Source organism: Primulina tabacum, chromosome 15 (assembly GCF_025594145.1).
Source record: "Primulina tabacum isolate GXHZ01 chromosome 15, ASM2559414v2, whole genome shotgun sequence".
NCBI classification, from domain to species: Eukaryota; Viridiplantae; Streptophyta; class Magnoliopsida; order Lamiales; family Gesneriaceae; genus Primulina; species Primulina tabacum.
The window spans coordinates 31,917,505-31,930,936 of record NC_134564.1 but is presented as its reverse complement, the minus strand read 5'-3'; the positions used below and the strand labels follow the sequence as shown (position 1 = coordinate 31,930,936).

General features: G+C 32.2%; 1 protein-coding gene across 1 annotated transcript; it reads left to right on the top strand.

Moving 5' to 3' along the window:
* Positions 1 to 9,066: 9,066 nt before the first annotated feature.
* Positions 9,067 to 12,778, top strand: LOC142527052 (serine/threonine-protein kinase D6PKL1-like). The gene is made up of 3 exons (XM_075631757.1): positions 9,067 to 9,372; positions 10,168 to 11,463; positions 11,807 to 12,778. The coding sequence occupies exons 2-3, from the start codon at positions 10,214 to 10,216 to the stop codon at positions 12,690 to 12,692; spliced, it is 2,136 nt and encodes a 711-aa protein (XP_075487872.1). The 5' UTR covers positions 9,067 to 9,372; positions 10,168 to 10,213; the 3' UTR covers positions 12,693 to 12,778.
* Positions 12,779 to 13,432: the final 654 nt, after the last annotated feature.

The window sequence follows — 13,432 nt, the reverse complement described above, 5'->3', positions numbered from 1 at the left end:
GACATATCGAATTGAACTATGACATTTTGGTGAAAATGGTTTGCTTCCTCATAATATAATATATATACTTGATAAATTTATATTTTTTGACCTTGTATATTTACTTATTTATGATTTTGATATTTAATATAGTCAAATTTCAGATTTAGTCATGTATTTTTTAATTTTTAGTCATTTTTATCAAGACTGCTGACGTGATATTACACATGCTAGTATCATGCATATCATTGCAACATCAACTTCTCATCACTATCACACCAGTATCACGTCGTCAAGATTAGGTCGTGTGTTGTAAAGACTGGCTACCTAGAAAGTCAACAGTTAATAAAGAGTGCTAAGTTTCATATAAGTGAATAGCCTGAAACGAAAAAAGTTACGAGAAAGATTATCAATGACCAGACATTCGGAACATATCTAAGATGATGGGTGTGAAAATGTGCCGTTGAAGAGTCTCTCTGAATAAGGTCAGGGCTAAGACAGAAGACCGATCACCTCCAAGTCAAAGACACCAACCTCAGTAGTTCCATTCATATCCGACCACGTCTCCGAGGGACAGTTGAACGAGCGACTCGTGAATGCAGACGGGTTGGACGAGCCAATTACTCGAACATCACCCCACCCACCAAGTAAAACTAGTGCATGTTGTTGCACAATAAAAAGGAGTAAAATTGCAAGAAAATGAATATGATGAACTAAAATTGAAATTTGAGATCTTTCCTTTACTCAGAGGTGACTTCTACCCTCCCCAAATTTTTTTTATTATAGTTTGACGACAATGATTTGACTTAGTACAAGGAAGAAAATTCCGTTAATTTGTCAGGATTAATATCCATAATCTTTACAAGTTTCACACACACAATATTATATTATATCATATTATATTATATTATATTATATTATATATATATATTATATAATATAATATTTCCCTACCAGATCTGTCGGTGATAATATATGAATCCTGCACGTCTCTTCCTCCCTGAAATCATTTATATAGTATAAATTACGTAAGTAGTATTTCACTAAAATTAAACTACTTCCATTTTCATAACAAATTAAGTGTGTGTATTAAGTAATTTCCGGGTAATTAAGTAATGGATGTCTAATTTTTTAAAATTTATTTAATGTGCCCAACAAATTTCCCTAAACTTATTGTACCGTGACCATCTTAATTTATGCGCAATCTAAAAGCTTAGAATTTCTTCTTCACGTTATCCTCAGACGACCCTCGAAAATTTTGCGTGTTGACGTGACAATTAAAAATATATATCAGATTGCTATTCGAGCAATACTTTGCATGTTTATAAGTAAAAATATCGTCAGCAGAAAATGAGCGTAAAATAAATCGAAAAAAAATCATGTCACTGTATCAAAAGACAGCGTCATTTTGGTTTCAAATGAAAATTGGAGAAATGAACGAGTATGAAATTGATATTATACGTACGTGTGGCTATCTATCTATATTGAGCAAATTATGTCAAAGGGTTGAAGAAAAAGCAATATGACACAGCCGTCGTTTAACTGTTGACATGCGCGTGTTGAATCATCCAATCCATTTTCACGTGTTCCTTTTGTATGTTTTTGTTTATGTGATTTGCACATTTACGTGAATACACATGTACATTGAAACACGTGTTGCGTTCGGATACATTAAACCGAATAGTTCGTCCACTTATTTAAGAGAGATCGATCGATGGGTTTGATTGATTTGCACGAAAAATTTGATTCGAGTAAATATTTAAGGATGGATTTTAGAATTTCGAGTAAATATTTAAGGATGAATTTTAAAATTAGATATATTTAGAAATTTTCTTAATTGTTGTTCGACAAAAACTTGTATGAGACGGTCTTACGATTCGTGTTTTGTGAGACAGATCTCTTGAATTTATGTTGGGTGTCTAGATAAACAGAAGTCAACTTTGATTTTCTTAAATTGTGCCTACACTTACGAGGGTGAACTCAATTTATGTTAATCAATTACTTTTAATGAATTTTGTATGTTTTGATATAAATGTATTTAATGTAAGAGATTTAATCATTTTTAATAATTTTTATAAATTTTAAAAGTTTAGAGATATTCGATCAAAACTTCTGCGTACTCTATTGAACTATAGTGTTATAAATCTTCAATGACTTTTATGGAACTCTACAAACATTATCAACCACTCATGCCAAAGATTTGTAGGGATTTATAATTTAAAAACCAATAATTCGTCTTTTTCCCCTCTCCAAATATCATAATCAGACCCGTCATCTGAGTGAAATTTTGTAAAATAACATTGGTCAATTATTTATTTAAAAAAATGACATCATCAATTGTATTAAATAAATAGTTGACCAAAGTTGAAAAATAAAATATCATCATCTCAGTTTATTATTTCTTAAAATCCTATAAAAAAAAATCATGAAAAACATAATTTAGTTTCTATTAAAATTCTTCACACTTCCATGAAATCATTTTTTGATTATTGTCTTTAAAATTTTTATTTACATTTAATTTTTTAAAATATCATTCCATACACACCGGCAAAATTATTTTCATTAAAATATTGTATCAAAATGAGTAATATCTAATCATTTTATATTTTTTTAAAAGTTGATTTATGTTATTTATATGAAAAAGTAGAAAGTTTGGTATTGCATTTTAGTTCTATTTTTATAATTTGTTTTAAAAGCATATTCAGTAATTTTTTATTCTATGTTATACTAAAAAATTAATATTATATGTCAGAATATATATGAAAATGTAATAGCTATGATTTGAAATTTTTTAGTAGGTGAACTAATAATAATTTTGTAATAAAAAATTTTACTTCATCGGTGTTTAATCGTATTGTTATGCATTACTAATATCAATATAATTTGGTTTGTTCTTAAATAAAAAAATTGTTCTCACCCAATAATCTTAACAATTTTCTTGATACTTATTATATGTTTGCTTGATGGACTCATAGCAAATACTTTTCTGCTCATTGTTTTTTTTTAAATGTATTTTGATTATTATAATTTAAAATAAACATATGAGGATATGTAGAAATATCAATTTCGTCGATATAATATAATTTTCAAATCATCGTAATCATCTCGTTCTAGTTATAAAATCTAAAAATTCCATAAAAAAATTTAAAATATTAGTAAAAATCTTCCAACAGGTATGCAAGAATCCATATAATATTTTTACTATTATGTGATATTCTATAAAAATCAATAAAAATCTATCAAGTTTACAAATGTTTATCATTTAAAAAATTCATTAAAACTCTAGATTTGATTACGACTTACTTTTTAAAATTTTGCAAAAGTCTATGTTGAATATCACTAAATTTAGGGAAAGTCTTGTGTGAGACAGTCTCACGGGTCGTGTTTTGTGATAATTTCTATTGTGAATATCGGTAGGGTTGACCCGTCTCACAAATAAAGATTCGTGAGACCGTCTTACAAGAGACCTACTCCTAAATTTATATGGAGTTTATAAAACACGAGACTTTTAAAATCCACAAAAGTCAATAAAAATTATTCACATTTCTAAATTGAATATATTTCATAAATTTTAAATTATTGATTTACAAAATTTTGCTTAATAGTTTTTTTCCAAGTTTAATGGAAAAAAGGATGAATATATGTTGTCGTTGCTCTAAAAATTTCATCTCGAAGGCTCCTTTCTGGGACTGATATTCAGTTATTTTAGACCCGTAACTACAACCACTCCAAGCTTTTTAAGCGGACCGAGCCCATGATTTTTAATGGGCTTTGTCGTTTAACTATAATGGGCTACCTTTGGTTGGTTCGTCAATCAAAGCGAGTCCAACCACAGTACCTCATCCGATTCAGATTTTAATTACACAGAACATTAAATTGAATTTATAATAAATTTTTTACTTAAAAAATGAAATTAAAAATATCATATTTTAAAATTTTGAAAAATATTGGCACTAATAATTGAAGAATAGTTTGCATTGTCAATTATTGAAATGTAAGACTTACTACTTTTAATAACTATATAAGTTGCTTCATATTTCTCGATTTATTAACGTGTGTTTTATTCGATTGATTTAAGAGACGATTTTCTAAAATGCTTTACTATATATATATATATATTTTTGAAAAAAACACTCCTCGACGTATTGCAATATACAAGAGAAGAGTAGGTCTCTTGTGAGACGGTCTCACGAAATTTTATCTGTGAGACGGGTAAACCCTACCGATATTCACAATAAAAAGTAATATACATAGCATAAAAAGTAATATTTTTTCATGGATGACCTAGATAAGAGATCCGTCTCACAAAATACGATCCGTGAAACCGTCTCAAACAAGTTTTTGCGAGAAAGTTATTTTAAAAACAAAACACACAGTGAATTCATCGACCATAATTTTCTCTTATTTGTAATGATAACAAATCCCTCCTTGCTAATATTTTTTTTTACATGAATGGATTTTGTCCTCAATCATTGATTTAGTGGACCAAATCTGAGGTGAGAGAGGAAGAAGCCACATTTGAATGACACCCCTTTTCCTAATTCCAATACTCTTTTATCCCAAACTTTAGAACCAATGGGTCACCCACCCCTTTTCATAAAGCAAATAGGAATTAATTTGCTCCCACAAAGCAATTTTCTTTTTGGAATTGTGGGTATGGCTCTTTGTTTTTAGTGTTTTAAAAAATGCTCACCTAATCATTTTGATCACTGAGTTTCAAGATTTCATGGGATTGGAGGAGGTTGGTGAATGATGGAGCCAATTAACAACTGATTTTTTTTTTTATTTTTAAACCTTTCTTTTTCTATAATTCACATTCATTACTTTAGTTATTTTACAACTTTATGAAGTAAATAACTGTTAATGGTAAAATATTCAAATAACCAAAGGGTATTTAGAGAATTCTCCTTCTTTTTTAACAAAGAATAAAAAGCATGACTAAATGTAATATCAAGCTGTGAGTGCATGTTATCCACCTTATCTATAATATATTATTAAATGTGATATCCTTAGAGTAACTAGCTTAGAGGACACCAAAATATTTAAACTCATAATTACCTTCTTACCATACTAAAAACTTCATCAAGTCACTCCATATTTTACATAGAATCAAATATTTTCTTTTAAATCGAACAACTCTTCTAAAGTGAAAATGATTTCGTGTTAATTTTTTAATATTATTCGATCAAATTAAAAATAATAATAATAACACATACAATGCGTGTATATCTATTACTAGTGATTTATTAACACACAATCATATTTAATCAGGAAAAAAACGAAAAAAATTAGTTAAAAGTTCACTTTCAGCCCTATAAAATTTTGGACACTATGTTTTCTTAAAGAAGACATCTTAAAAATTCTAATATCCAAAAGAGACAACATATGTTCTCAATAAATATAACTAACTTCGATCAAACACAATCATTATATAAACAAACAAAAATATCATAGAATCGACGTCAACTAAAAACAACTCCAAAAACAGTGCTCATATACTTACAAAATCAATCAACAAAAAAGTGAAGTTTTATTATATAATAATAACACTAGTCGATGTTCAAATGTAAAATTAGTTATCTGATACATAATTCAACTTATGGTATGATTTTTTGCCTTCCTTTATAGATTTCAGTACACATCTACAACATTCCAGCCGCCGGATCTCTAATAATTTATATATTTATTTTCGATCGATAATGTCTGAACTCAACTCTAAGAAATAATATTAACCCAATTTCTTCACTATTTTATTTACAACAATGAAATTATTTCAAACTTCCTAATTGTAAATTCATTAATACACGTAAAACATTTAATTAATATCAAATATATATAATATATAATATAACTATTATTTTAATAATATGCATTAAATATAATTATTTAAATTATTTTTTAAGATAATCGTGTAGCTAAGTAAAAACAAAATATTGGAACATTTTGCCGCGATATTCAAAATTGTACACTTCAATAATTTGTTCGATCAAACGACGAGCAATTTATTCAAATATTAAATAACGAAATTTATATATTTTTTAATGAAATTTAATATTTGTAACCCGACCAAATGCAGTGTGGTTTTGTATTATTAGTCAGCCTTTGCATGATAGTGTTTCGACATGCAACTCTCACACGTCTTTTCCTCATTCGAACATTTTATTATAAAATTTTCCTTTTTTTATCCTTAAAATTACGCCGTTGAACAATAATATAGTATATAAACGTCTGCAAAAATCAAATCAACAAAAAATTAAAAATTTGATTTCAGTCAATTGGTTTGACTATTCCGAAAATCGGAAAATTGTAATTTTGTTCCGATATATCTGTTGCTTTACCATCTTTATGTTTTCAAATTTCAGTTATTTTGTTTTTTTAACAACTTTGGCTTTTTTTTTTTCGGATTTAGATTTTCTACGGTGTTGAAAACACAGTACCAAGTGTTGTGCACTTTTTACACGAAATGATCACATGATCATCTCGTTTTATCTGAAAACATTTTAAATTTATCTCATATATATGGTGTGATTCAATCCACGAGATGATAAAAGTTGCACAGCATTTGGTGCTGTGTGTTTTCAACACAGTAGAGGATCAAAATCTTTTTTCCTACTGTGTGTACTCGTGTTTTGCAATAATAGATTAAAAAAAACATAAGGCTAACACTCGGTACTTTTGATAGTATAAACTACCACAATTGCGAAAAGGAGAATACACAGGAAGACAATATAGACTACCACAATCTCTCCAATTTCCTTTTCGAGTATAATTCATTTGTGCATGTTCAGACAGAGCAAGTCTCTTGTGAGACGGTCTCATGAATTTTTATCTGTGAGACAGGTCAATCTTATCGATATTCACAATAAAAAGTAATACTTTTAGCATAAAAATTAATATTTTTTCATGGATGACCCAAATAAGATATCTGTCTCACAAAATACGATCCGTGAGACCATTTCACACAAATTTTTGCCGTTTAGATAGGACACAGTTGTTTCTTTTAGCTAATCCTTCCCATATATGCAGGTTTTGGTTGCATTCTTAGATACTGAATTCATGGCAGTCACTCACCTGTGACGGGTGAAGCTTTAGCGATTCGTGAAGCACTCAGCTTGCTAAAAGGACTGTATGTCCAAAAATATGATATATAGTTGAATCAGATCTCCACATGATTATTGTTGTAATTAATTATCCCAAATCAGATTTATATAGTCTTAATTAGATTGATCACAGAATTATAGCTTTCGAGGTACTGAGTTAGTTGTGAGTTGGTTTTGCGTGAATAGATCAGCTAATCGACTTTTTCTTGATTTGAATTAAGAATATCTCCTTTTTTGCAAAAAAAAAAAAAAAAAAAAGAAGAAGAAGAAAAAAAGGGCGTCAAATATTTAAAAAAATTTCATTTCAATCAGTTTTCTTTCCATGTATAGTTAAATTGGTTTATTGTTTTTATGATGGTAAAATTCGATAAACTATTTATTACCTTTTAATTTAAGCACATTTAACTTTATATATATGTATATATAATATATATGTATATATAATATATATATATATATATATATATAATAAATGAGTTGGTAATGCATACATAAAAAAATATTGATGCTGAATAACACAATAGCAATAACTACTTAAATTGAAACGACAAACATAAATATCAATTATGGTTTTCTGTTTCATAATTAAATATTTCACTAATAATAAATAAATAAAATAAGTGAAAATAGTAGGTTTCTCGTGAGACAGTCTCACGAATATTTATCTGTTAAACGAGTCAACTTTATCGATATTCACAATAAAAAATAATACTATTAACATACAAAATAATATTTTTTTCTTGAATGACCCAAATAAAAAATTTAACTCACAAAATTCAATTTATAAAACCCTTTCATGCAAATTTTTAAGAGATAGAAAATATATATTCTTTAATCAAGTGTAAGGCGCATTGTCCCTTCAACGAAATGACGTGTTCTCTAAAGTAAGAGCAGCGTGGGCCCCACATTTTAACATTCCCGCCCCCTCTTTTTTTTTTTCCCTTCCCCCGCAGGCTATCTATTTACTGCCAGTGTCCCCCTATCCATCCACCACCCCCGCCCCCCCTTCAGTTGACTATTCTACCCTTTCATTGTAGCCAAATTTCGATATTTAATTTGAGCAGTTAAGCATTATAATATCATATATTTTTATTTTATCGTGTTTATGACTCCGATTCTTCAATAGTTCGGGTAATAAATGTAAAATACATTCCGGTAGGATTTAATAATAGATTAGGTTTTTTGTGAGACAGTCTCATGAATATTTATCTGTGAGACGAGTCAGTCCTACCGATATTCACGATAAAAAGTAATAATTTTAGCAGAAAAATAATATTTTTTAATGGATGACCCAAATAAAAGATCTGTCTCATAGACCGTCTCACACAAATTTTTTCTTCGATAATATGTATGATTAGGTATTGACAAGTGGATTAGACTCATATGTTATAACTTTAACTGATTGATATACTGCATAAAATCACATGCAAAGATAACAAGTGGATAAGGATAATTCCGTTCCTCAAGTACAAACATATGTGATGTCTAATGATGCACATCATATAAATCTGTTCACAATACTTTTTTTTTTTTTTATATAGAAAAACTCAAATTAATACATGAACCTCAATCACTGAGTTTATTTATTTTTAATACCCATTTTTTGATGTTAATATTTTAGTATGCTTTTAAAACAAATCAAGTCGTTGGGTAAGTGTGAAATATGATAAATATATATCAATAGCATTGGTTAAGTTAGCCCAACCTTCTTCGATTAATGGATATTGGTTAGTCCGTTTCGTTAGTCAATTTCGATTTGTCTAATCTTGTTAAAACATCTATATTTAGAATTAAATTATATATATATATATATATTTAAATTTATTAATAGTAGTAGTAGTATTATTATATTTGAAAAATTAAGATTAAGATAATCAGAGAAGTAAATCCAAGGGCTTAAGGGTAAATTGATAAAAGAAATTGCCTCTCCTCTGATTCAATCTGGTCAAGGCTTTTTATCTTTTCTCTCTCACATATAACACACACTTTCATGTCAGCAGTCAGCACAGTGAACACATGATCAAAAGCGCTCTAAAGAATACAAAAGCAAAGGCTATTGCTGCTGTCTTTCTTCTCAAATTATAGCTGCAAATCAATCTTTTTCTCCTAGATTACGCTGTTTTCTACTGCCTTACATTCCTCTGCCAGAAAATAAAGTGAGCCCATTTGATTTTAATGCTTTTTTCCCTTCTTCTACCGATATTTGAACGGAGGAGAGCTTTCTTCCTTCGCAATTCGGACAAGTTTTTGTTCTTTCGTGTTATCGGAAGACCAATCGGCTCTGGGTTATAGTGTAAGATCCTGATTGATTACGAATTGTTGTTGTTTTTTTTTTTTGCTGAGTTTGTGTGGATGCTAGCGAAAGTTTTTGAAATCATTGCTGCTTTTCTGATGAATGTTCCTCAAAATCATAGCTGCAATCAGTCTTCTCTTCTATAATATGCGGTTTTCCACTGCTAGTCTGCTACTGTTGAGAAAGCGAAATGGAACCCACCCGATTGATGAAAAATGAACCTTTTCCTTCTTTCCTGAAGTTTTAGACATTGTTGTGGATAATCAGAAATGTTCTCAGTTTTGTCTAACAATGAAAATTATGCCCTTTTGTGTTTTATTTGTAATGTGTTTAGTATTTGCTGGGTTTGAAAGTAAAAGTGATTCTTTCTGCCCCGATATATAGATGTTTAATTTGATTATAATCGGTAAAAATGCGAAAGGTTGATTCTTTTTTCCTGAATCCAATTATGTAATGTCGATTTAAGATAGATATATTAAAGGACCTGTGAATTTGTTGAATTTTAAGACTTACGCTTTCTTGATGAAGTTGTCATGGCAATTCTGTTATTCATATTTTCATTCAATTTTGGCAAGTTTGGTGGTGACTGTCTATTGAGTGGTGTGTGTTTTACGGTGGTTATGTGAGTTGTAGATGACTGCCTTGTTAGCTTCATTTTCAAAACTTATCTGCGTTCCGAATTTCCCTCACATTAACTGATGGGTCTTGTTTCATTGGTTTGATTTGATCAAGTGTTTTGTTGATTGTATCAAGATTTACATGGAAATGGTTGTTTACTGTGTTGTTTCTTGGCAGAAAGCCTAACAAGGAGGTTACTTGTGATGATACACAGTGATCGAATATGGAAAGAATCCCTGAATCGCAACCACTTCAATGGAAACTACCTGTTGTGGCTAAGGTGATGAAGACTCACTCCACTTTGTTGAATGAACAGATCAGCAAGCCAATGAACTTGTGGAAGTCGAAAGAGTTGGATTTCCCCGTCCCTGGACAAGCATGGAAGGGGAAGAACTTTTTGGAGGAGGACGAAGAACTCATGCCTGATGTTATTTCATTTAAATTCAGTGGTGATTCTTGTGAGGAAAGCGGTTCTACTTCCTTTCATGGGGTGAGTCATCCCCCAGAACCAGTTGACTCAGACTCAATGAGTCCGGTTTGTGTACCAATTACTGAGAACAATGGGGACCACAAATGTTTGGTTAAAAGTCTTCCTATGAGGGGACCTTTTCTTGAAGATCTATCTATACAAGTTCAAAGTATTAAACCGAGCCCATCATTACCTTCGCCTGCTGAGAGCCTGGGCGAAGAGTCTAACAATTTGACGGCTGTTTCATCACCATTCTTAATTCCTCGGCCATCATCGCAAAATAATGAAACAAGTCCTCTCCATGATTCCGAGGAAAAAGAATGTATATGGGATGCTTCGCTGCCTCCAAGTGGCAATGTTAGTCCACTTAGCAGCATTGATAGTGTTGGCGTTGCTAGGACTATGAGTGTTGTTAATAGCTGTGCTAGCACCTATCGAAGTGATGGAATGATTAGTGATGGAATGTTTAGTGTAGACAGAAACTATGCGAGCACGAAAGGAAGCATTCGAGGGGATTCTCTTGAGAGTACGAAAACTAGCCTTAGCCGAGCTAGCGAGAGCAGTGGGCTTAGCGATGACAGTAACTGGAGCAACATTACAGGAAGTGCAAATAAGCCTCATAAAGGAAACGACCCTAGATGGAAGGCTATACTTGCTGTACGCGCGCGTGATGGTATTTTAGGCATGAACCATTTCAAGTTACTAAAAAGACTCGGTTGTGGGGATATTGGAAGTGTGTATCTTTCCGAGCTTAGCTCGACTCACTGCTTCTTTGCCATGAAGGTGATGGATAAGGCGTCACTTGCTAGTAGGAAGAAACTGACTCGGGCGCAAACTGAAAGAGAGATTTTGCAGCTTCTCGATCATCCTTTCTTGCCTACATTGTACACGCATTTTGAGACAGACAGATTTTCCTGTTTGGTCATGGAATATTGTCCTGGTGGAGATTTGCACACACTGAGGCAGCGACAACCTGGAAAACATTTTTCCGAATATGCAACAAGGTATACCCAATTTTCCAGGATTATTTTCCTCTTTCTGCTGTAGAAATATCAAAGACCGTCTGATCAATCGTTACGACTGCTTTAATACTTATTCATATTTTGAGTTAAACGTGGGTTCAAGAAAAAGCTAGATTCGAAAATTCTGATCTTCTGAATTTCTAACTAGACTTATTAAAGCATGAGACTTATAATGTTATAACGTGAATCAGACCTTGTTTATTACCTCGATGCTGTTACTTTATGGCATTTTACTGATCCGCGAATCATTCCTTCTGAACTTGTTGATGTCTGATATGTGCATTATTCTCAAGAACTTCGTAGTTAATTCATTCATTGGATGCAGGTTTTATGCAGCTGAAGTTCTTTTGGCGCTCGAGTATCTTCACATGCTTGGAGTCGTGTATAGAGACTTAAAACCAGAAAACGTTCTTGTTCGTGATGATGGCCACATTATGCTCTCAGATTTCGACCTTTCCCTGCAATGTGCTGTCTCACCAACGCTTATAAGAACTTCTGGATTCGATTCTGACCCTTTGAGAAGAAGAGCATTCTGTGTGCAGCCATCTTGCATCGAGCCCACATCAGCATGCATTCAACCGCCGGCATGTTTCCTTCCCCGAATATTCCCCCAAAAGACCAAAAGAAGATCCGGGAAAACCCGAACAGAGCTTGGAATTCTATCTGGTACTCTACCTGAGTTAGTTGCAGAACCTACATCAGCTAGGTCCATGTCATTCGTTGGCACTCACGAATACCTAGCCCCAGAAATTATCAAAGGTGAAGGCCACGGCAGTGCAGTGGACTGGTGGACGTTTGGTATATTTTTACACGAATTACTCTATGGTAAAACTCCGTTCAAGGGGTCTGGCAACCGTGCCACGCTTTTCAATGTAGTCGGACAGCAGCTCAAGTTTCCTGAGACGCCAGCGACTAGTTATGCTAGTCGGGATCTCATCCGTGGACTGCTTGTTAAAGAGCCACAAAACCGACTTGGGGTGAAAAGAGGAGCGACTGAGATCAAGCAGCACGCGTTTTTCGAAGGCGTGAACTGGGCTCTGATAAGATGCAGCAGTCCACCCGAGGTGCCAAGGCCTGCTGAGGCTGATCTGCCCGTGAAATTTGGGCAAGTCGGGCATGTCGAGCCGGTTGGGATTGGAAGTGGGGGTAAAAGTGTAATGGGACCAGACATGAAATCTGGGGGTAAATATCTGGATTTTGAGTTCTTTTAGTATCAAGGAGGGTTGCATTGCATCGTTTTTTCTTTCAACATGGACTTGCCGGTTTTAAGACCAATATGATTCGTCAATTGGGCCAATTGGCCATCTTTTGAGCTTCATCGGGATTTACTTGTAATAACATAGTAAAAACAAACATGGTAAATATGGGATTCAAGAACCATGAACATAATATGTGACACTATCAATCCCAAACACCGTAGATGTAATAAAATTAAAAAAATGAGTAGGTTTTTTGTGAGACGGTCTCATGAATTTTCGTTTGTGAGACGAGTTAATTTTACCGATATTCAAATAAAAAGTAATACTCTTAGTATAAAAAGTAATACTTTTTCATGGATGATCCAAATAAAAAATCCGTCTCACAAAATACGATCCGTGAGACCGTCTCACACAAGTGTTTGCCTAAAAAAATATGTAGTTTCTACACAAAATCAAGATGACGTATACTATGTACTAAACATATGCGACGAGGAGAGTACATGATTTTTCTTGACTTGCTATGTTCTAAGAATTATGCTTACACCCAGTGAGAGAGCCAGTGGGGAGGGTGCGACCACTCCCCCTCAATTTTTTTAATTTTATTGACCCGGAGCTTAAAAATAACCCGCCACCTTCAACTTTTTCATTTATATATAAAATAACTTCTCATGCAATGGGGATGTAACGTTGTTATCATGGATATATCACTTTATTTCTTCTTTTTTTTTAAAAAAAACTTTTACTTGTATCTC